At 35.8% G+C, this 23,313-nt stretch overlaps 1 protein-coding gene across 1 annotated transcript; it reads left to right on the forward strand.

The window, feature by feature from the left end:
- Positions 1-544: 544 nt before the first annotated feature.
- On the forward strand, positions 545-22,237 carry LOC149065680 (uncharacterized). Its single transcript, XM_089253881.1, has 6 exons — positions 545-647; positions 6,294-6,452; positions 15,728-15,875; positions 16,456-16,522; positions 18,595-18,705; positions 21,717-22,237. Exons 2-6 carry the CDS (start codon positions 6,297-6,299, stop codon positions 21,781-21,783), a joined length of 549 nt encoding a protein of 182 aa, XP_089110007.1. The 5' UTR covers positions 545-647; positions 6,294-6,296; the 3' UTR covers positions 21,784-22,237.
- The last annotated feature ends 1,076 nt before the right edge of the window (positions 22,238-23,313 follow it).

The following is a 23,313-nucleotide window of genomic DNA, read 5'->3' on the forward strand; positions in this document are numbered from 1 at the left end:
GTAACGTTTACTTATAGCTCAGTACGTATAATAGATGCACGGCCCATCGGTTCGTTTCTTTTCGAAAAATAACGGCAATATATATTACATACACTTAAACCTTCAATTTTTTCTCACATCTCTGTCATTTTTCATGCCTATTTTATACATTTATATTTTTAAATATGTACCTCAAAGATATTTTCCTAGTAATCAATATAGATTGGTTAAAAACCTGAATTTAACCAATTCGTGGCGATCCCTTATCAAAAAATTGTGACTACAGTTTAAACCATGTCGGTAAATACGGCCCTAAGGCCGCCCCTGTTTATAGTTACTATTATCACGATTTAATTTATGAGTTGGAAAATAATTTCAATAAGAATAAAAATTCAAGTGGGCTTCATTTAATAAAACGGGAAAAACAGGGACATTTTTGCAAAAAAAGTCGAGAGAACGAGGAAAACGGAAAAAAAAAGAAACCATTGCTGTCCCGGGAGGGATATCGTATGGTCAATGTACGTTTGGTGGAAGAATGTTTAGAACAAAAATAATTCAGAAAGAAGTTCACTTTAAAAAACGAACTTCATTAATCGGGGATTAAGGATTTTGAATTTGTGCGGCTAACGTCAGTTCCAGAAAGTTTCTTCTTCAATAAAAAAGAGAAAGTAGAGTATTTTTATTCAATTAAATTTGTAAATTTTTTGGTGTTTTAATTAAATTATATGTGATGCTGTCAAGTTAATAAGAATTTACAAATTAAGGTGAATGAAAAGGAAATTCACTCATACATTACATGCAATTAAAAACTTAAAATAAAAATAATAAAATAGAAGCAGGGCGCAAAAAATTAACAAAAAGATTCAAAAGAAATCTGCCGTCAAGAGGGTGTGACTGAGACTAATCGTTCAGTAACGCCCTGTATGTCTCAAAATTCATATGTATGTGGTTCTCAAGAGGGGCCATTCAAGTAATACGTTAGCATCGATGGGGAGGGGGTTTGAATAATGTTTACGCCATCAACCACACTTTATGAAAATATGAAATATTCTTTTTGGCATCTCTTACTCGGTGCGCCAAAAACGAGAAAAATCTTTGGATTGATAAGTGCCCTACAGAGCCACTTTAGTGATTTCTAAATGTTTCACGGATCCAAGTGCTCTGGAACTGTGCCACGCTTCACTCAAGTGATCCGTAATTATGCCGCGGATCACTTAAATAATCTGAGAATGTGCCGCGGGTAGCTTGAGTGACGTAGAACTGCACTGGGGGCCCCGCGTAAGTGCTCAAACTATGCTGCATGTCACTCAAGGGATCTCTAAATGTTCACGGATCGCTTAAGTGTTCTGGAACTGTGTCCCGGGTCTTTTAAGTGATCTGAAAATGTGCCGTAGGCCGCTTGAATGCTCTGGAATTGTACCACGGGTCACTTAAGTAATCTGTAAATGTGCTGCGTAGTTCATTTTTACAAAATTAGGTTGAGGACGGCAGGCTGCATCAGATAACCCCTAGGGCCATATTTGGCTCATAGGCCTTTATGTGATTTACCATATATAGCTTAGAGGATAGGTTGCAATGAATTTATTAAAGATAAATTTTGATTTCATAGCCTTCAAATAGCATTGAAATTAACAAATTGTATAACATATAAAGGTATTTTCTTCCGAAATTTCAATAAAAATATTGTTTTCGCATTAAAAAAAAAAAATTTTTGATCATTAGGGGGAGGGCCACGAGCCCCTTATGTCTCCCCCCTGCCCCGTATACGTCTCTGATCCTATCAATATACAAATAATACGAATACAACGCCACAACAGGCAAAATGCCCAACGAGGTGGCTGATAAAAAGATGCCCATAAAAATATGGATGTCATATATTTCAAAAATACAGCAACCCAATTAAAAATGCAATTAACACAAATTATAAACAATATATACACATGATAAAATATTATACAACGCCCATAAAGAATACTTATGGTTGTCTTATTCTAAGAATGGATAGCTTCTCGATTTACCCCAACATGTTTATCGTATTTCTTTTTAAACGTGTCAATTGTGTTACAATTTACTACCTCCGGGGATAAGCTATTCCATTTATTAACAACTCACAGAAAAATTCCCTGCGATACCATAACCTTGCATTGTCCCTCACCAATCGATACTGGTGTCCCCTTGTAAAAGCAGTCGATTGGCGGTGTACTAAAAATTCATGGTCCATCCTATCCATCCCATTGAAAATTTTGAACACTTCGATCATATCTCCTCGACACCTGCGTTCATTCAATGTAAACATATTCAAAAAATGAAGTCTCTCTTCATAACTCAAGCCCTGTGTGCCAATAAGGACACGCGTAGCTCTTCTCTGCACCCCTTCAACCAAGTCTATGACCCTCTGTAGGTATGGTCTCCAAAACCTTACAGCATACTCTAGTCCAGGATGAACTAAGCCTCGAAAAAGCGGAAGAATGACTTTAGGAGAACGCGAAGAGACCTTTTTGCGTTAGGATTCAGAGAGGCAGAGCTGATGACCAAATTTTGCTGACACAGGTGGGAGGGGGGGCCAAAAATTGTTAAAACTTCGCTGATATAATACTTGAACGGCCCCAAATGTCTTTCATGGCTACTAGAGAGCATTGTTGACCTATGTGAATGGCAAAATTTATTATGAGATATTAATGTGCATCCTGTATTGTCTTTAAAAAAATTGGTTTTGGATGTACATGTGTGTATTTGAAGATATAGCATTTAGAACATGTAAGCATTTATTTATTTTTTTGTCTAACAATCACAATGAATGAGTGACAATAAGGAGCTGTGGGTTTATGATGAATGATTATGTGACAAACACACAGTATCGATATCTGCAGAAATTGCTTTATTTTCTTAATATACAAAATTCACAGTAGGGTAGCAGATAAGGTGGCAAAAATTATATGTAAATGCAGAGATCAATAAATCCTAGGCATCATGTTGACAAAAAATTCATATTTGCTCCTAAATTTTTCTATGTTTGATTAACCCTTTGTTGGGTGCAATATTGGAACCTGCAGAGTTCTTCTGCAGGTAAAACAATTGCAAGTTTGTACCCAAAAATTTAAATTTTGGTATTCTAAAAAAATCACTGACCTCTGTAGGGATGTTAAGACATCCCATAAAAATAGGAGATTACTGGGAGGGTAAGACTTCTACCCCTCCTATGAGTGGAGGCGGCAATGAAAATGTTGAAACTCCCTGTCAGGCTGGTTGCGCCCGATGGAAGGTTTATAAATTGAAGTTTAAGGATGGAAAATTTTCAGAACGTATGTCAATTACTGCTTGCATATTATGCTGTTGACTATTTTGGACTTAATGCAGATCTCATGCAAAAAACAAAAGTGGCTTATGTAGAATTCATTTGGGTTGCCATAAAACCGTAGCAAAAATCATATGAATGTGTTAAGGAAGCGCTTCTTTCCTTTGTTGGTTTTGAATCATATCGTTTGGCGACATCAAAAAAGGTCGACGGCATAATACATAAGTACCATCAGTGTTTACCAACATTGAAAGTGAGTAGCTAATTGGAAAATAGTCCAGGCAAAATAAGATATGCAACAGAAGCTTTGTAAATTGTTTCTTAATCAGAAATCATTACTGAACATATTCAAAATCAGACCACAGGAACACCCCTAAAAAACTAGATTTTAAAATCCTGTTTACGTGTGCAAGATTAGGGGTACCAAAACACTTTCTTCCTTTCATAGGGAAAAAATGAAAAGATTTATACCCTATTGGGGGATTTTTGGTACTTTCCCGTAATCCGTTGTGATTTTCCCTATTGCTAAGAAAAATAAATCTATTTTTCCGTAATGCAAAGTGAAAGAAACCGATTTTTCCCTATTTTGAAATGAAAAACCAATTTTTTCTTTGTTAATTTGTGTTCAATATTCTTGAGATTTTTTTATAGACTTTTTTCGCATTTATAACAACTAATTTCCTGCATAAAATGGACAGTACTGGTATTTGTGTGATTTGTGAACAAAAATTAGACGGTGAAGCTGACAAAGTTTTGCAAAATGAAGGAGATAATATAAATGATGCCAGCCGGAGCTGTAGGAGCCATGTAGTTGCAACTGCTGGAATACATGTTTATGTTTTGTGTTGGCAGACATGTAATGTACTGATAAAAAGAGCATTGAAATTACAAAATGGAAGGCTAGCCGAGAAAAAATACCAAGGAAAAGTGTTCGCTTACTGTATTCACTACAGGATGAGGTTTTTGTTCAATTTTTACTACTTCAAAAACCTAGGTCGTTCTACATGCGCGAACGAATATCTAAATAAAAAAATATCATTAAAAGGGGAAAAAATTAAAAATGGGGATTAATTTAAGAAATAGCTCCAGAACTAATGATAATTTTGACTGGTTGAAATTAAGAATTTAAATTTCATTAGAAATTCATTATCGATGAAAAAAAATTGATATACGGCCAATTTAGAATCAGGCAGTAAAATAACTGAAAAATGATGAATAAAACAATCAAAAACTAATTAGAAAAATAGTTCCAGATTTAATAATTTTCGGAATTTATGAAAGACAATTTCAGAAGTTTTCAATACTTTTGCCCCCCCCCCCCCACCATCAATTCAGGACCCTGGGCCAGACACAGTGGCATCAGATCCGGGGGTGCAGTCTGTACACAAGCACCCACGGAGTTTAATTAATAAATCTAGTTTTAGTGACATTTCTTATTTAGGCATTTGTTCGCGCATGTAGGATGACTCTCTTAGGTTTTTGAAGTAGTAAAAATTGAATAAAAACCATGTCCTGTAGTGAATGCAGTAAGTGAACACTTTAACTTGGTATTTTTTTTCTCGGCTAGCCTTCCGTTTTGTAATTTCTATGCTCTTTTTATCAGTACATGTCTGCCAACACAAAACATAAACATGTATTCCAGCAGTTGCAACTACATTGCTCTTGCGGCCTCATTTATACCATATCCTTCATTTTGTGAAACTTTGTCTAATTTTTATTCACAAATCTTGCAAATATCAGTACTGCCCATTTTATGCGGGAAATCAGTTGTTATAAATGCATAAAAAATCTCAGAAAAAAACTCTGAAGAGTATTGAAAAGCACAACCTAACACGAAAAAAAATCAGTTTTTCATTTCACAATAGAGAAAAATCTATTTCTTTCACTTTGCAATAGGGGAAGAATAGGTTTCTTTTTCTTGGAAATAGGGAAAATCGCAAAGGATTATGTGAAAGGAGCGAAAAACTGTGAAAATCCACCAATAGGGTGTAAATCTTTCTTTTTATTTTTCCCTACAAAGGGAAAAAAATGTTTTGGTATCCCTAATCTTGCACACATAAAAAGAATTTTAAAATCCGGTTTTAGGAGTGTTCCTGCAGTCCGATTTTGTCAGATTTTGGATATGTTGTTCAGTAATAGACAATTACAGAACAACAATTTACAGATTAAGAAACTGTACAAAGCTTCTGTTGCAATTTTGCTGGGGTTCATCCACAAATGTCCTGGACTAAAAATGATAACTTGGGCAGTTTTTCTTGAAAATAACTATATTTATAATACCTAAGCAATATATATATATATTTGGCTGGCACCTTTTTTTATTTGTCAAGGAACTCTATTATAGTTAGTGGTTATTAGTAAACAGCATAATGAGCAAAAGGCTAAATTTTATGATTTAGTCATTATTATTGGCGCATAAAATTTTCTATAGGTAGGCTAATTGTTAAAATAGAATCTCAGGATGATATAAAATTTTTTGATTTTATGGTAGTGTGTCTTCTAACATGGAAAAAGGTAATAAGTTTCGAAAAAGTCTAATAAGCTGTAAATTCCCAATATATACAGGGTAAACTGGTTTACGGGATGACGACAACTTTTTTTATTGTATTGCCAGATCTGATTTGGCACTTTTTGGTAGGGTTATAGACGGATGTTAAGAACATCTAAAACATTTGTTCCAGTTAGGATGATGTCGATTACTTATCAATTTTTTTTGGCACAGTCGAAAACGTAATAGGAAGGTATAGGCCTATTTATTATATGCCTGTTTGTATCATGTACCTATACCATATATTGGAAATTAACCTAATAAACATTATTTAAAACCATTTTTCTTGAGAAAAACCATGCTTGGCTCCTAAGAAATCAAAAATCTGGCTTTTTTGACTTAATTGTTTTTGATTTGTCAGGTTCTGGTTTTACCCATAGAAATAAATTTAAGCATTTGTAATATTGTCAAGTAGATTTTTAAAAAGGTTCTTATAAATTTTTCTTAAAATTTTTATTTATTTTATTTCAGAAAATGTTCTTTCAAAAGTTAAAGAAAGGGTTGGTACATGTCAATGAAACCGTAATTGAGATAGATAGGAAGTTTGATACCGTCTTTGTGAGCAGTGATGATATTGAAGTTGCAACTAATGACTTGGAGAAAAAAAAAGAAGCAGCTGTAAATCTTTTGGTGAGGAAAATTATTAATTTGTTCCACAATGTGTGACTTTGTTAAATGTTCTATTTGAAATAAACAAATTTTTCTTCAACTTTTTGCTTACCGGAGGGGTGAAAATCTATGGACATTAAAATTTCGGAGAACTTCCTCAAGACAAATTTCTCCCCCGCACCTGTATTTCTCTCTCCTATTCTTCTGCACATTGTAGAACCTTTTTCGCCCATGACCAGATTACTGGTAGAAAGCAAAGTATGGCAGTGCCCTCTTCTTTAACCAAACAATGTGACCAAGTATTGAAAGACGATTCGTCTGTCTATCGAAAGAAGATACATAGCAAGTTTTCTGTGATGCAAAGTTTTGGCTACTTTTCCTATTTGGCATCACCAACTTCGCCAAATGTCCTCATCAACTAATATCTCTCGATCGTGTCTTGGCATTTTGTGACAGCAGAAAGCGGAATAAACGTAGTAATCTAGAAAGAGAGTTTTACGAATGTTAGTGACAAAATATTCTACAGACTATATTCCTGTTTTGAAACAAACAGAATGTGCACCGTATGCCCAAGACAAGATGAGGAAAACAAGAGAAATGTAAAGCTTAAAAGAGTAATCACATTACAGAATTGTGTGGACATTATTCAAGAAGATTGCAGATAACTAATACAAACATACAAATACAACGCCACAACAGGCAAAATGCCCAATGAGGTGGCTGAGAAAAAGATGCCCATAATAAATATGGATGTCATATATTTCTCAAAAATAAATACAGCAACCCAATTAAAAATGCAATTACAATATATGTATATACATGAAAGAATATATACAATGCCCATAAAGAATACTTATGGTTAGGGGTGTAATGTGATAGGCCTCCTCGTGGTGCACCCTGGGTAACGCCAAATCTATCACACGTCATTGTCATCGCTTTTTGTGCTCATATACTTCACCTTCAATAGCCCAAATTACATGTTTATTTCTACACATCTTGCAGTACATGTCTTGCGTCTCGTTTGTCCTGTACACGTCTGTCTTCTGTGTCCAACCCCTCATTGTGGGCCCCGCTCAGGCGGGGAGGGGTCCTCCCAGACGGGGCATTGCTTCTAGCGTATGCCCTATCTGGGACGCTGTCTACCTGCGTGTTTGCCGTGCGTGGAGACCCGTAAGGCTGGAGATGGGGATCCTGGTTAGCCTGATGCGCTAGCTTTGGCCTCGGATTCAGCCGAAACGGGAGGCTTGGATTAGCCCCGTCCAGGTCAATCGGCTGTGGTCGCCTCGGTGGCTGAAGGGGTTACACTACTGGGCAGGTAGAGGGGCCGGGCCTGCCGGACGTCGTTGAGGTTTGTTGGTGCTGCTTCACGACGATCTTGGATCTTGAACGCGTCTGCTCGCCTGCTTTGGTGGTGTATAGCTCTCACCTAACCTGACGTTGCTACTAACCTTCACCGGTTACGTGGGCGCGTCCCCTCGTAGGGCTCCATGGTGGGCATGGTGGGTGAGAGTGGAACAATACCCATTCAAATATGGGAAAAACAAAAAATGCACCAAAACGTCAAAGAACTGCTCTTAGTGAAACAATTGTCACAGAAACCGCTTCTTCAAATCTGTCATCTGTCTCATTCTTCTTTTTGCATAGTTCTGATACCGATAAACAGCTGTCAAAAATATCACCATTCTTGATAGATAAAGCTCTCTATGGCGCAGTTGGAACTTTAAAATCAGTGAAGGCTCTTCGTTCAGGAGACCTTCTCATCGAAACCAACACTCCCAGACAAGCCGAACTCATTCAAAAGCTCACATCTCTCGGAGACATTCCCATAACAGTCAAAATCCATCCCACGCTGAATTATTCACGTGGCGTCATCTCAGACCCTAACTTAATTAACATGGATGAAGATGAACTAACCCAGGAGCTAGCGTCTCAAGGCGTAACATCTGCCAAACACATCATGAGCCGCAGAGATGGCAATCTAGCTCCATCACGAAATATAATTCTGACATTTTCATCCCCAACATTGCCGAAAGATGTCAAAATCGGTTATTATAACCTCCATATCCGGCCATACATACCTAACCCTGTAAGATGCTTCAACTGCCAAAAATTCGGTCACTCACGAATGGCGTGCCGTAGTCAACCCACCTGCGCAAAGTGCGGTGAGAGGGACCACATTTCGGACAAGTGCACTTCAACATCATTCAAGTGCGTCAATTGCGGTGGCAATCACCCCGCATTTGACAGGAAATGTCCGAAATGGAATGAAGAAAAAGAGATCCAGAAGATCAAGGTCCTCAATAACATCTCGTATATTGAAGCACGCCGTCGTGTAATCCCTAACCAAACTCCAATAGCTAGTACATCATACTCTAATATGGTAACAAATCCATCAACAGCTAATAAGACTAACAATGCCATGAAAGCATCTGTGACAACTCAGACCGAACCCATAGCTGATACATCCACTCAAACATCATCTAACCAACCATGTAATAGTTGTGGTTGCTGTTGCTCTGCTGGATTACGGAAGGAGTCCACCACCTCCGAAGAAGCGGGAAAAGCAACAGCGAACACATTCAAGGTAACTACAGGTACTAAGCCAAAAATCAATGCTGGAAATAAGTCTAAAATAAAACTATTCAAGACCGGATATTCGAGAAAAGCCATTCAGAGAGCAAAGAAGCAGCCTACATTACAAAACATGTCACTGCTTGATGACAAATCAATTGGTGACATGGATCTCGATAATCCGTCAGAATCCGGTACTACTCGCCGGAAATTGGACCGAAATAAGTTCAAAGACCTTGAACCGTCTACATCTATTTGAAATTTATGGCCAACATTATTCAATGGAACATTCGTGGTCTTAGATCCAATTACGAAGATCTAAAGGATTTAATCAATCGCTATCATCCTGTTTGCGTGGCACTCCAGGAAACTTTCACGAAGCCCTCAGAGACATGGAACATTAGGCGACATTCCCTGTTTCGTATTGATTACGATGACGGGAGTAGAGCCTGCCGCGGTGTTGCTCTGCTGGTTCCACATCATGTGTTGTCGCGCGTTCTAACGCTGCGCACGAACCTGCAAGCCATCGCTGTGGAAATCTCTACAGGCCTGAGAATTACCATCTGTTCCATTTATTTGCCACCAAATGACACCATATTACAGAGAGATCTAGAAGATCTGATTGATCAATTACCTCCACCTTTTTTTCTTCTTGGAGACTTCAATGCTCATAACATGATATGGGGTTCTAACAGCAACACCCCTCGTGGAGAAATGGTTGAACGTCTATTAGACGACATGAACCTCGCCATCATGAATGATGGCAGTTCCACTCATTTCCATGCCCCAAACAATAGTTTCACTGCAATAGATTTGTCGTTGTGTTCACCTTCACTCTTGCCCAACTGGTCCTGGTCGGTTGATCCGGACCTCCACGGGAGCAATCATTTTCCTCTGGTGGTTAAGTGCCTTGATCGAAGCCATAGCATACCTGAGGGTCCTCCTCGGTGGAAGCTTGTGGCCGCCCGATGGGCAGACTTCACGGTCAAGGCAGAAATCACGGAGGATATGGTTTCGCGACCCGATGTCGACCACTGTGTCGACCTTGTGACCAGTTGTATGATCTCAGCAGCAAATGAAACTATACCCAAAGTCTCCTCGAAACTTCCTAAATTTCCTAAACCTTGGTGGAACCACGAATGTAATCTCACTATTAAAGCTCAAAAGAAAGCATGGAGTAGGTTCCGGCGGTATCCTACCCATGACAACAAGTTGGCATTTTTAAAAGCAAAGGCGATAGCGAGAAGAACCAGGCGCCAGGCTCAACGCGAGTCCTGGCACAAGTTTACCACGGAAATCAATTCATCTACTTCATCTAAAGTCATTTGGGACCGGATCCGAAAAATCAATGGTCATTATCAGTCTCATCTGATCACTATTTTAAATACCAATGGCACTATCATCAGCGATGTGAGGGATATTGCGGACACCATCGCCGCCCATTTCGCCGCTGTTTCCAGCGATGCGAACTATCCCCCATCGTTTCATCCCATTAAATCATCGGCCGAACATACATCGTACACCTTCCGGCCTTTTACACCGGAGGGGTACAATTCATTGTTCACCCTTCATGAACTGACGACGGCCTTGCAGCGAAGTCCTGACTCAGCTGTAGGGCCCGATGCCATTCATTATTCCATGATTCGGCATCTCTCACCAGAATCACTGTCACATTTACTCATATTATTCAATCGGATCTGGGTCAGTCATTCATTTCCTGACACCTGGCGAGCAGCCATTGTTCTTGCATTCCCGAAGCCTGGCAAAAATCCTCAGCAACCTAACAGTTACAGACCTATTGCTTTGACCAGTTGTCTATGTAAGCTCATGGAACGCATGGTCAACTATCGCCTTATGCACTACCTTGAGGTTAACAATATTTTATCTAAACATCAAAGCGGCTTTAGACGGTTCAGGTCCACAACATGCAATCTGTTACGCCTTGAGACATCAATAAGACAAGCATTTGTAAAGAGGGAGCATATGATAGCTATATTTTTCGATATAGAAAAGGCCTACGATCGTACATGGAGGCACGGAATTCTTTCCGACCTCTATAATTGCGGCTTGCGGGGCAACTTGCCCATTTTCATTAAGAACTTTCTCGCTCGCCACATCTTCCAGGTACGGATCGGAAGCACGTTATCAGCTCCCCAAATTCAAGAACAAGGTGTACCTCAAGGTAGCATTTTAAGTGTAACACTTTTTATTTTAAGACTCAACGGGGTGTTGAACCAACTCCCGTTGTCAGTCACTGGTGCACTATACGTGGATGATCTGTTGATATCATATCAATCAGTGAATAAGAGGTCAGCCGAGAGACAATTACAAACTGCTCTCAACAAGATCAGCAAGTGGGCTCATGATAACGGTTTCTCTTTCTCCGCTGACAAAACCGTCGCTGTGCATTTTTGCCGGCGTCGTGAGCTTCATGATGACCCACAATTATTTTTAAATAATAGTCAAATACCTGTTGTAGAGAATACAAAATTCCTCGGCATTACATTTGACAAGAAACTTACATTTAAACCTCATATTTCACAGTTGAGAGCTCGTTGCATGAAGACGATGAACCTCTTGAAGGTCATCTCTTCTACATCATGGGGAGCAGACCGTAAGTCGCTCCTCCACTTATATAAAGCTCTAATACGATCAAAGCTCGACTACGGTTCCATTGTATACGGGTCAGCCCCTCGGAGCTATCTGAGTGTGCTCGACCCAATTCATCATCTCGGTCTCCGCATTTGCTCTGGAGCTTTCCGAACTTCTCCCATGGAAAGCCTCTATGTCGAATGCAACGAGCCATCACTGACATCAAGACGCCAACAACTTTCTTTGAAATATTATATCAAAATGAAGTCTTTACCAGGTCATCCACTTCATCGTGTCATTTTTAATCCGTCATTTCATAGACTTTTTGCTGCTCGACCTTCATGTGTTCCATCTTACGGTCTTCGTATGAGGGCACTTGTAGAAGAAATACAAATAGACATCAGTCGTGTGGCCCCAGTTGCTTGGCAACTGGCACCATGGGAGCAGTCTCTGCCAGATGTCTCTGTTTCATTATCGTTATACCCCAGAGCCACCACAGCAGATGTTATATATCGACAGATATTCTTTAGGCACAGGGGTAGATACAATAGGTACTTCCCCATATATACCGATGGCTCCAAGAGCCCTGGGCATGTCGGTTGTGCCTACATCTGCTGTGAGGAGACATCTTTCAAACTTCCAGACACATTCACTACATATTCGGCAGAACTGTACGCAATCCTTCAGGCTCTACGTCATATACGACGCAAATGCCACCGACGATGCATCATCTATAGCGACTCTCTCAGCGCATTACAAGCACTGTGTTCCTGTACGTTTCACACTCATCCATTCATTCATGCCATTTTTCATGAACTGCATTACCTCATTCATCATGGTACCACAGTAAAATTTTACTGGGTACCAGGTCATGTTGGAATACCGGGCAGCGAAAAAGCAGACAACGCAGCTCGAACAACAACTAACATTGATAATAGCCTTTTGGTACCTGCCAGTGACCACTTCTCAATTCTCCGGGAAGTGATGCATCACCGCTGGCAAAACCATTGGAACAATCAAATTAATAACAAATTACATGCCATCAAGCCCACACTTAGCCACTGGCATTCGAGCTGCAGAACTAACCGAAAGGAAGAAGTTCTGCTTGCCCGGTTACGCATAGGACACAGTCGCATCACACAATCGTATCTTTTACTACGAGAGAGTCAACCGCAGTGCCCTCATTGTCAAAGTCCATTTACCATTGCTCATGCTTTTACTTGTTCCCATCATCGTCATCATTTTACGACCGCTTTTGGTCAGAATCATCTTTCACTTCGTGCCATTTTATCTGACCATTGCGATGCATCTCGCATTTTTAAATTCATCAAAGCCATTGGTTTTTATGACAAATTATAGTTCTTACAATTCATGTCATTGTTTTATGTTTCACGTTGCTTTTTTATCATGCACAGTTTTTGTTTTTGACATCACAAAAGGACATTTTTCTTATTTTTATATTTGTTTTGGCGCAGTTTGACCAAATTGGTCCTTGCGCCAATAAACCCAAAATCCAATCCAATCCAATACTTATGGTTATCTTATTCTAGGTATGGATAACTTCTTGAATTACCCCAACATTTTAATGTATTTCTTTTTAAACGTGTCAATTGTATTACAATTTACTACCTCCGGGGGTAAGCTATTCCATTTATTAACAACCCTGTTATAGAAAAATTCCCTGGGGCATCATAATCTCGCATTGTCCCTTACCAATCGATACTGGTGTCCCCTTGTAAAAGCAGTCGATTGGCGGTATATTCATGGTCCATCCTATCGATACCGTTGAAAATTTTGAACACATTGATCATATCTCCCAGACACCTGCATTCATCCGATGTAAACATATTCAAAAAATGAAGTCTCTCTTCATAACTCAAGCCCCGTGTGCCAATAAGGACACGCGTAACTCTTCTCTGCACCCCCTTCAACCAAGTTTATGTCCCTCTGTAGGTATGGTCTCCAAAACCTTACAGCATACTCCGGTCCAGGATGAACTAGACTTCAGGAAAATGGAAGAATGACTAGGAGAACGCGAAGAGACCTTTTTGAAAATGAAACCAAGCATTCTATTTGCTTTTTTGCCACCACTGAATAATGTTCAGAAAAATTAAGTTTCTTGTCAATGAGAATTCCCAAATCGGTGACCCTAGTTAACTAGTAGCATATCTGTTAGAAGACAGTTTGTACTATCTATAAAACATCCCGCAAATGTTTATCCTTTTTTATCACACAGTGGAACTCAGTACCAGACTCATTGATGATCAAAAAAGGTGCCTGGGGAAATACACGAGAAGGAAGGAGAATTTTCTCTAATTCAACACCTTTACATTTCCCAACAGAGCGCTTATAAAGATCTGCACATTATCTAGAACGGGGGTCTGCTAACGTTTTAGTCCTAGGAGCCCCAAACCTGTCTTTCACAATAACTCAAAACTTATTTGAGAGTTTTTTTTTTGCAAGTAAAATGCACTGTATTATGTTTTCTCAATTTTACTAAAGATCCATGTATACATACCCATAGAGCTGTATTTTTACACCCCTGATCTAAGAATCAATTAAAAAAATCCTCACTTTTGAAAAGAATTATAAATGTTGTGTTTTCAGAAAAGTAAGGACCTCCAAATTCCAATCACAGTACGAAATCATTCAAATCATGTTGACGCCTATTCTTTTGACATTAAGTTTTTCTTTTTTCAAGAAGTTTTCTTTTTCAGAGTCCTGCCCAGGTTTAAATATTTTCTAATTCTGGCCCTGGTTTTTGATACAAATTGAATCTTTGAGGAGAGCTAAAAATGAAAAGAGATGTCCAAACACGCCACAAAGCAACAGGGTAAATCAACGTGATAGCCACAACCAAAATTCTGCTATTGTTATAAGTAGGGCTACGATTTTTATGCTCTAAAAACTTCTAAAAAATGCTCTGTAAAAAATGCATTTATTCTCTTAAAAACTAAATATGCCCTATAAAATGAAAAATATGTCCTAAAATTTTTTTCATTCCTATCTCAAATAACATTAGTTTTAGCAAAATAATATGATGAGAAGTGTTAATGGTGTCTAAACTATTTTGAACTATTATTGTATGAACAGAAGTTCTTCGGTTTACTAACCTCATTGAACCAAAATTTCCATCAAAAATTTTCCTTTTGAGTAGTCTGCATGAAACGCAGTTTTGGGCAGATATTGTTGGGAAAAGGTTAAAAATGGGACGTATGATCAAGAATATTTTGCAGGCTAGACAATGTGTGCAGCTTCAGACAAGTAAAAAATCAGGTTCATACAAGAATCAGCCCCTCCCCCACCAGGATTGTCTTTAGGAGCGGCACATGAGATTTTGCACCCAAGTAGCAAGTGAGGTAGTCTCCTCTAATATAAACACATAATTGATGACTACTGGATATTTCATCACCCTCCCATCCTGTTTTTCTAAATAGACATGATCAACAATGAATGGAAAAAAAAGTTGGTTGCAAACTAAAAAAGGACAGTTCTAAAATATAATTTAAGAGGCAAGAGTTTCTCATTCAATTGTTAGATCTAAGAAATTTAGTTGTAACAAACAGGGTCAGTTTTTCGTAAGTTTGGGCCGTAGACAAAAATGAACTTTTTTGCCCCTTTTATGTATTGTTTTCTTTGAGACATAGTTACAGAGTATTATTACAGTAATTTTTTTCATGTATAATTGCTATCGAAATAAATTCTGAAGTATCTTATAGCATTTATTTGCTTGCTTTGCATCTTCATCAGGGTATTTAATTTTACATTCAAAAAGGTGAGAAAGTAAATATGCAGAAAAAACCTTTTAAAATTGTGAACTTGGCATATCTTTATGTTGCAACTATATACGGATAAGTACTTTTACACTTTTGGTAATATTTTGAGAAAAGAATAAAATACAAAAGACAGACAATTTTTCGGGAGCCCCTTAAAAGATGTGGGGCTTGGGTACATGTCTATTTGCTCATGCCAGAAACAGGCACTGGCAACACACACCATAAATTTCAATGCTGTTCTGTCTGAATCATTTAATTTTAATGTTAAGTTGAGGTTTGATGGTTTATATGAATATCATATTTAGAACCTATATAGTTGCATTTATATTCAATTTATACCATTATTTTTGTACTCAGGAAAGTGTGAAAAGGGAGACTGAATCTGCTCGTGCAAAAATACAACATAATGAAGAACATACTCTGTCTTTAATGTCACTAATGAAAGATATCCATGAACACATCATGGCAATGAGGGTACATTCAAGAGGAAAATTTAATGTATCTGGTGAGCGATATAATAAAAACAGTTTTTATATATGTATTTTTTATATTTTTAGTGAACATTTTTATTTTTCATTTATGCATTAGATCAAAAAATATTTCATATTTAACATCACTTTTTTCTCTCCTTTATACTTAAACTCTGAAGTATAACAAAAAAAATATTTATTCACAATTAAATTATATGTACTGAAATAATAAAATTTTATTTGAGTTTTTAAAATTCTAAATTACTGCAATTAGGGTTGTATAAAACCAGCTCTAAAAGTAAACAATTCTAATATATTATTTAAGAGATTCTAGTATGTCATGAAAATTCTTGTGTGTCATACACTTTTGCCACATTAATTTATCAAGGTAAGATTCGAGATGATCTTTATAGTTATTTATTTTGCATCTTATCAAGGAAATTTGGATCATTTTCACCAAATATTGCCAAAGTAAGTTGGATTTGCCAAGGCTGCCATGAAATTTTATTTTAAATTCAAGAGGTTCATATGTAGGGTTGTGGCTGTTGTTTGAAGGAATTTTTTGGCTCACTGTATATTATGTATGTCAAAATTTGCTATTTCTTACTTTTATAGTTTTTGATGAGTATATCACCTTACCCAGAAACCAAATTTCCCCTGATCAAGTGACAGAAGAAGAACCGTATCCTTTCATTTTCTTGGATTTTTTTGTTATATTTGGTGCATGCATATTGATAAAAATTTAATCATAGTCAATAAAAAAGGTTTGATTTTTTTTTTCGAACGAAACAAGTTAGTGAATATTTTGTTGTTATATGAAGAGTCTTATGAATTTTTCTATAACATAATTTAGTGGAAGTATCTTGAAAATGTTTTTCAGTTGTTTTGGCAATTAAAGTTCTGAAATTATTGTGAATAATAAATACAGTAGAACCTCATTATAATAGACTCTATTAAAATGGACATCACTTATAACGGACAGTTAAAAAATTGTAATAATGATAAAGGGTGTATATTTTAATCTTATGAGTTTTGTATCTCCAAGCAAGTGAATAAACATTGATCATTGTGTTGTTTTGTGTGAGCATAGATGTGCTGCATGACTTGTACCACTCACTCACCAGAAAAATTATGATTAATGCTGTGTATACATACACATCTTTTTTGATTCTACCTATGTTGAAGGCTCTTTTTGTTTGATATATAATAACAATTTTTATAGCTATATAAATACTGCACTTTCATTCATGTAAACCTTGTTCCATTTGTTCCATTACATCCCTATAATAATTATTATCCACTTTATAACAAATAATTATAATTATTTGTTATAAAGTGGACTTTCCTTAAAACAGACAACCTTCAGTCCCAGATAGTACATTATAATGAGGTTCTACTGTATATTTACTGTATATGAATTGAATATATAAGCTTGATGTGTGAAATGTCTTTGTAATCTTAAGTTTCTATACAGGGCTTCTATTTCTTTGAGTAGGACTTGTAGCAGGCTTCTTATGTTGATTTACCAGTAAATTTATCAGGTGGAAAATTATTGAAAAATATTGTTGAAGAAAAATACAGTACAACCTGGATAAGTGACTGCAATAGATCAAAAAATATAGTTCAAGATTTAAATATTTGTTATACATGTGTATACAAGACAATATGATCTGTGTATAATGACCAATAGAGCAGAGCTTTTTGAGTGATCAAATCAGACAGGTTCTACTGCATATATCATGTACAAAAAAAGACTATTTTCCATGCTAGAGCCTTGCTAGACTTTGCTTTGGGGGGGGGGGTATGCTAATGTATTAATAATAAAGAATACTAAGGTAAATTATGTTCAGTCAAACTTGGTTAATTTGAAGTTCAAGGTGATTGCAAAAAGTTTGAACTACCGAAAATTTAAATTATACAATTCATCATCAATACAAGATCTGAAAATTGACCAAAAATTGTAATTTAATCATCAACATTCACGTAGTATTAGGAATCATTCCATTAGTGATGTTAGATGATAAATAATTTTACTGTTCTGGAATCGCTTCTCTTGACAATGCTTAACCGCTTCCCTTGTGAGTAAAAGTTAATTCATCTAGAGATGTTTAGAAGAACTGTATACAAAATTTCATAATTTTCAACAATTACAGTGAGGTTTACAAAAAGAACTTTTGGTCTCAGTATTTTTTTCCTTTCAAAATATATACAGTAAGAAGTAGTTGCTTGTGATTTATGAAAACAGTTGGTCATCTGCTACGAAAAACATGCCTTGTGTTTGCTGATCATTCATATGATATCGAGATCTACTGTCATTTGTAAATTATAATTTATGCCTTTTGATATTCACCATGTTACTTGGGTGATGATAAAAATGTTTCTGGTTTTGAATTGTACTCAAAAACACATTGGAAAAATTTGAATAAACCAAATCTTACTGCATTAAAATTTTTTTGACTTATACAAGGTTAGCGAAACAGTTCCTCAACATTTTGAATCCTAATCATTTATATATCATATACTAATTTCCATTTTCTGTGAGTTTTATGTTCTTTGCACAATTCCCATATTGCATTGCAATTCTAACATGAGTGCATACAACAAAATATCATTATTTGATCTATAATTTCATAGGCATATCCTAATTTTTTTTGGTTTTTCATCAGTTAGTAAGATTAAGAGGATTATCAAATTTATTTTGCTTGTATAGAATTTTTCCCCTCTCGATACATGATTTTTCTTTAATAGTCATTGTTTTATGAGGAAATTTGTCTCTTCTGAGCCAACAACACCTGTTTTTAAATGTCCATCATCATATGTTCAGATTCGCTCTCCAAATGCAGATAAAGATCAATTTATATCCAGGTATTACATTTTTTAACATTTATTGCATGGGGGGCACCATCTAGCATCAAAGTTAAAGCTGACTGATCTAATGTATTTGTGTATATATAAATTGACATCATCATCATCATGCACCCCCAGACTTTCAAGTCTATCTCCGCCTATGATTTATTGAAACACAATTTACAGTTACGCAGGGCTCCCACTTGTCCTACTTTTTGGTAAAATGCTCTACTTTTGTTGATTCTACTTTCTTTTGGTTATGCCCTACTTTTTTTTACCAAATCCTATCAACAAAACTTGTGCAATTGATTTTAATTGAGAAGGGGGAATCATAGATACATTGCCAAATAATAAAAATATAGTAGATTGTGTGTGTGTGTGTGTAATCCTATCAACAAAACTTGTGCAATTGATTTTAATTGAGAAGGGGGAATCATAGATACATTGCCAAATAATAAAAATATAGTAGATTGTGTGTGCAGTGTGCATAACGAAAAGTTGGATACATAAGCCTATTTTAGGTTTGGTGATTCTGATGCTACCCAATAGCATTGAATTTTCTTCTGTATTTTTAGGGCATGTAGAGGCATAAACAATATTTACAATGCTCAGCAAAGAGCTGGAAATGAAAGTGCCTCATTCGTCAAAAATGATTACACTGGCATTGAACAGTAAAATGTTATCAAATCTCGTAAAAAAAAAAGGATGAACAACACAGTTAAACCACCCGGTTCACCTTGACTTATTTACATTGGCCCTTGTAATTTACATATTTTGCACTGGGTTTTTGGAACTTGTCTCAAAGGAGTGTCATTCTTAGTAAACTGACATGTCTTCATAATTTGCTGTGTATTATCGAAGAGAGTTGACAGACTGGACTGCGAAGACTCCAAAAAAGAATGTAATGTATATTGTGAGAAAAGAAATATCTGTTGCTAATACACTGTTTTGGCCAAAAATTGTTTTTGTGACAAAGTCATTTCTTTCATTTTGCTTTGACTTTAGTCAATCTTATAGGATACTGAAATAGTGCTGTGAATTTTGTTTTTAATTTTTTGAAATTATGCTATGATTATGTTATTTGGGGGTGGGGGGTACCCCTCCTGCCCTAATTTTTTGTTCTGCTTTTTCCTACTTTTTATAATTTTTTGAGTGGCAGCCGTGTTTATGAGACCACACACACACTCTACAGTTAAAATTAAAATATAATAAAGTAAATATTTTTGTCAGTTTTTAATTTAAATGTGAAACACGGCTTTTATGAAAACTGGCACAAGTATTTAATGTTCTGTTGGTCTGGATCTACAGAATTAGATATAGTGGATCTCTTCTTTATGAAGAATGTCCACAGGACAAAAATTTTCTCCCCTAATTTTTAGGTTATCAAATTGAGAGACAAATTAGAAAGTAAAAATCATTGAAACAAAAATTATAAAGGAATAAATTGATGGCTTTTTAACAAAATAAGTGTCTTCACTTTTCAGAATATATACAGACTTCATGTTACATTTAAATTGTGAAAGTCAACCTGAGTGCCCATTTTGTAAGATTCCATTGGTCATTACACGTTTTTACTTGCTTTTATTGTTATAGATCTATGACTTGCTTTTATTGTTATAGATCTATGACTTGCTTTTGGTCGCAGTCATTGTTCAATTCATGAAATTCTGTCTGATGATTGCAATAAATTTTAAAATTTTTAATTTATTGAAGATAATGGTTTTTATCATAAATTGTTGTTTATGTTATGCAATTTTAATATTATATAGTTGCTTCATTTTTTTAGATATCGTGCTAGTAATTTCATTTTTATAATTTCAAGGTGGGTATAATTAAACTTGATCTATTCAGAGCACCTTGCAGCTGAAACCGTTTGTTGGTTTGAAACAAAAATTGGTATATATATAGACTATTTAAAGGGTGCAAAAAGAAATTGATCATAAAATAATACTTCAAAAATACTGCTAAAGAGCACTTTTCAGCAAAACACTGTAAAAAGAAACGTTTAAAATAACCCACAATGAACAAAAAAAGAAAAATAATTTTATCAGGAGATTTTTCAGTATTTTTAATGAAGTCCTAAATGTTTTTCAAAAATTCACATGAGCAATAGTAAAAAAACATGAGTTTTGAATAGGCACACATTTTGCAATACTCTAGTTGTGATAGAGTTGTGCAAAACTAGAGTCTGGTCGTTTGGCCATTTAAAGAATTTGATCTATTGTGGAGGTGGTGATCACGAAATTGAAGAACTGCATCATACTACGCATGTGTGAAACATCACAAATGGCTAGTTGCAATTAGACGTTCAACACACAGTCCATCACAGATTCTTGTGCTATTTGTAAACAAAATTCCCTACAATCCCCCCAGGCTAAATCTAAATTTGATACCTACTGTGCATGCAGACACACAACAAAAATTATTTTTAAAAACTTTGTCAAATGAGTTTGTTTTCTCTGTTTACTAGTTAAACCTTTTTCTGTGCGTGAATTTTATAAATTTACTTTACAATTACTAATACCTTCATAATCCCCTGTCAAGAACGTGTAAAGAGATTTCAAAGACTGATTTAGTAATGGAGGAATGACAGATTTAAAGGACTTTTTGTCTGAGGAAAGTTCAGATATGGTAAAACTGACTCTTAAAAGAATTTAAACATGATAAATATGGCTGGAAATCGATTATAAAATATTTAACTGGTTAATCAAAAAATGTTAACCAATTAGTCAAATTTCAATAGAAAAATGTCAAATTCTGACTATTTATATAGTATTTATAGCTAGGTAATATTAATTGATGCTATAAAAATATTTTTATTCATTTCATGCACCTGTTTGCTAGATGTAAACAAATATAGAAATATTCTATCAATATATAGAAATATTCAATAGGCTGTCTGCTTCAATATGAATGAATGCACGATTCAATCATTTATTCATCGATATGCAACTCTAATGTAATGCATTTAACATGCTTATTTTACATAGATTTTTTTTAACAAATGTTTTTTTTAAATGTTATTTTAGTGGTGGTTTAGCAACTCCTCCTCCACCTGAGGTAACAAAACGTATATTTGCTGGTGGTCAAACATGACCGGGCACATTAATTTCATCATCAGCCACTGGGAGGTAAAGAAATTGGAGACAATGTTATATGCTGGCATTAATTTTCTTTGCTATGAGAAATGATTTGAAAATTAGAAATTTCAAGTTTCTTTACCAATTTTTTTTTTATGAGTGCTGAATAGGAAATTCACTGTTTGATGTGATATTACCTGTAGGAAGTTCCAAAATCAGAATGCAAAGTTATTTTTTTTAAATTCAATTTTATATGAATATCACTGTCAAGTTCCATTTTGCGTCTGAAGCCAAACTGCTTCATTATAGTGACATAAAGGTTATGCTTGCTGTTGTTTATTGCTGTTTATTCATTTTTTTCAATGCCTACTGTATAAGATGTTTTACTGAAAGTAATTCTAAAATTTGTACAGATGTCAGTATCACTTTATTGGCGTATTTTTCAATAAAACTTTTTGAAAAAACAGTAATATGAATCAAGTGTTGTGTTTTGCACGTTATTATACAAGTTTTTATATAAATTATTGCAAAATCTTTGTGTTTATGTAGTTATCAGTTCACATATTCTCTCTCTCTCTCTCTCTATATATATATATATATATTTTAGTGAATAAAGTTGAATTACATAATAACACAGCGCACACGGATAAAAATACATATCGAGAATAGTTTATTGGAGAACTAAATATTATTTGAGAACTGGTGTAACTACCTCTGATGCAACCAGGATCGCTGATTTGGGAATTCTCTTTGACAAGTGGCATAGGTTTTCTGAACATTTGTTCAACAGTGGCCAAAAAAGTGAATATAATGCTCGTTTTTTTTTTTTATTCTTAAAAAGTTCTCTTTTTCTCCCCTAAAGTCATTCTTCTGCTTTCCCAAGGCAGTTTGTTGTGAGCATGGAACGTGTTGGGAAAACAGAAACGATGACATGGTCACAAAAAAAGATTGCTACTACAGGGAGTCCCACATTGAGGGGTTAGCGCACCAACCTCTCTGTGAGTATAAAAAAAGAGGCTTTCATTCGGAATTGGCAATAAATTGTAGGTCCCAATCTAATTGGCCCTCGTGTGCAGAAAATGACAGTGGTGTGACAAAAATGATCAAATGAAGAAAGACTTGATTTCTTGAATCTGTTTACGTTGGCGGAACACATGTCGTTGGGGATATGATTGAGGTGTTTAAAATTTTCAACGGGATGGATAGGATGGACCATGAGTTAATGCACCATCAATCAACCACTTTGACAAGGGAAGATCAGTGTCATTTAGTAAGGACAACTCCAGGTTGTAGTGTCTGTTTTTCTTTGATAGGATTGTTAATAAATGCTTACCTCTGTGTGAGGATTTTGAATTTCAACACAATTGACATAGTGGAATAAATCGCGAAACTATGCATACTTAGATTAAGGCAACCATAATCCTTTTTAGGGGAAATGTATTATATAGTATCAGTTTTTTTATTTTGTGCTGTATGCTTTCATTGGGTTGCTTTTTTTTTTTTGGGTGGGCAAAAAGTCAAAAACTTTAAAAATTCATGAAAACCG

Source organism: Pholcus phalangioides, unplaced genomic scaffold (genome assembly GCF_987345545.1).
Source record: "Pholcus phalangioides strain wild (caught in Gottingen) unplaced genomic scaffold, Ppha-v1.0 ptg000039l_1, whole genome shotgun sequence".
Lineage (NCBI taxonomy): Eukaryota > Metazoa > Arthropoda > Arachnida > Araneae > Pholcidae > Pholcus > Pholcus phalangioides.

Bases quoted from the DNA above. Each gene is read 5' to 3' on its own strand.
- LOC149065680 (XM_089253881.1), top strand. From the start codon at position 6,297: ATGTTCTTTCAAAAGTTAAAGAAAGGGTTGGTACATGTCAATGAAACC. The intron at 15,876-16,455 runs GTGAGCGATATA...TTACTTTTATAG, and splicing joins AGGAAAATTTAATGTATCTG to TTTTTGATGAGTATATCACC. The intron at 16,523-18,594 runs GTATCCTTTCAT...TAATAGTCATTG, and splicing joins CAAGTGACAGAAGAAGAACC to TTTTATGAGGAAATTTGTCT.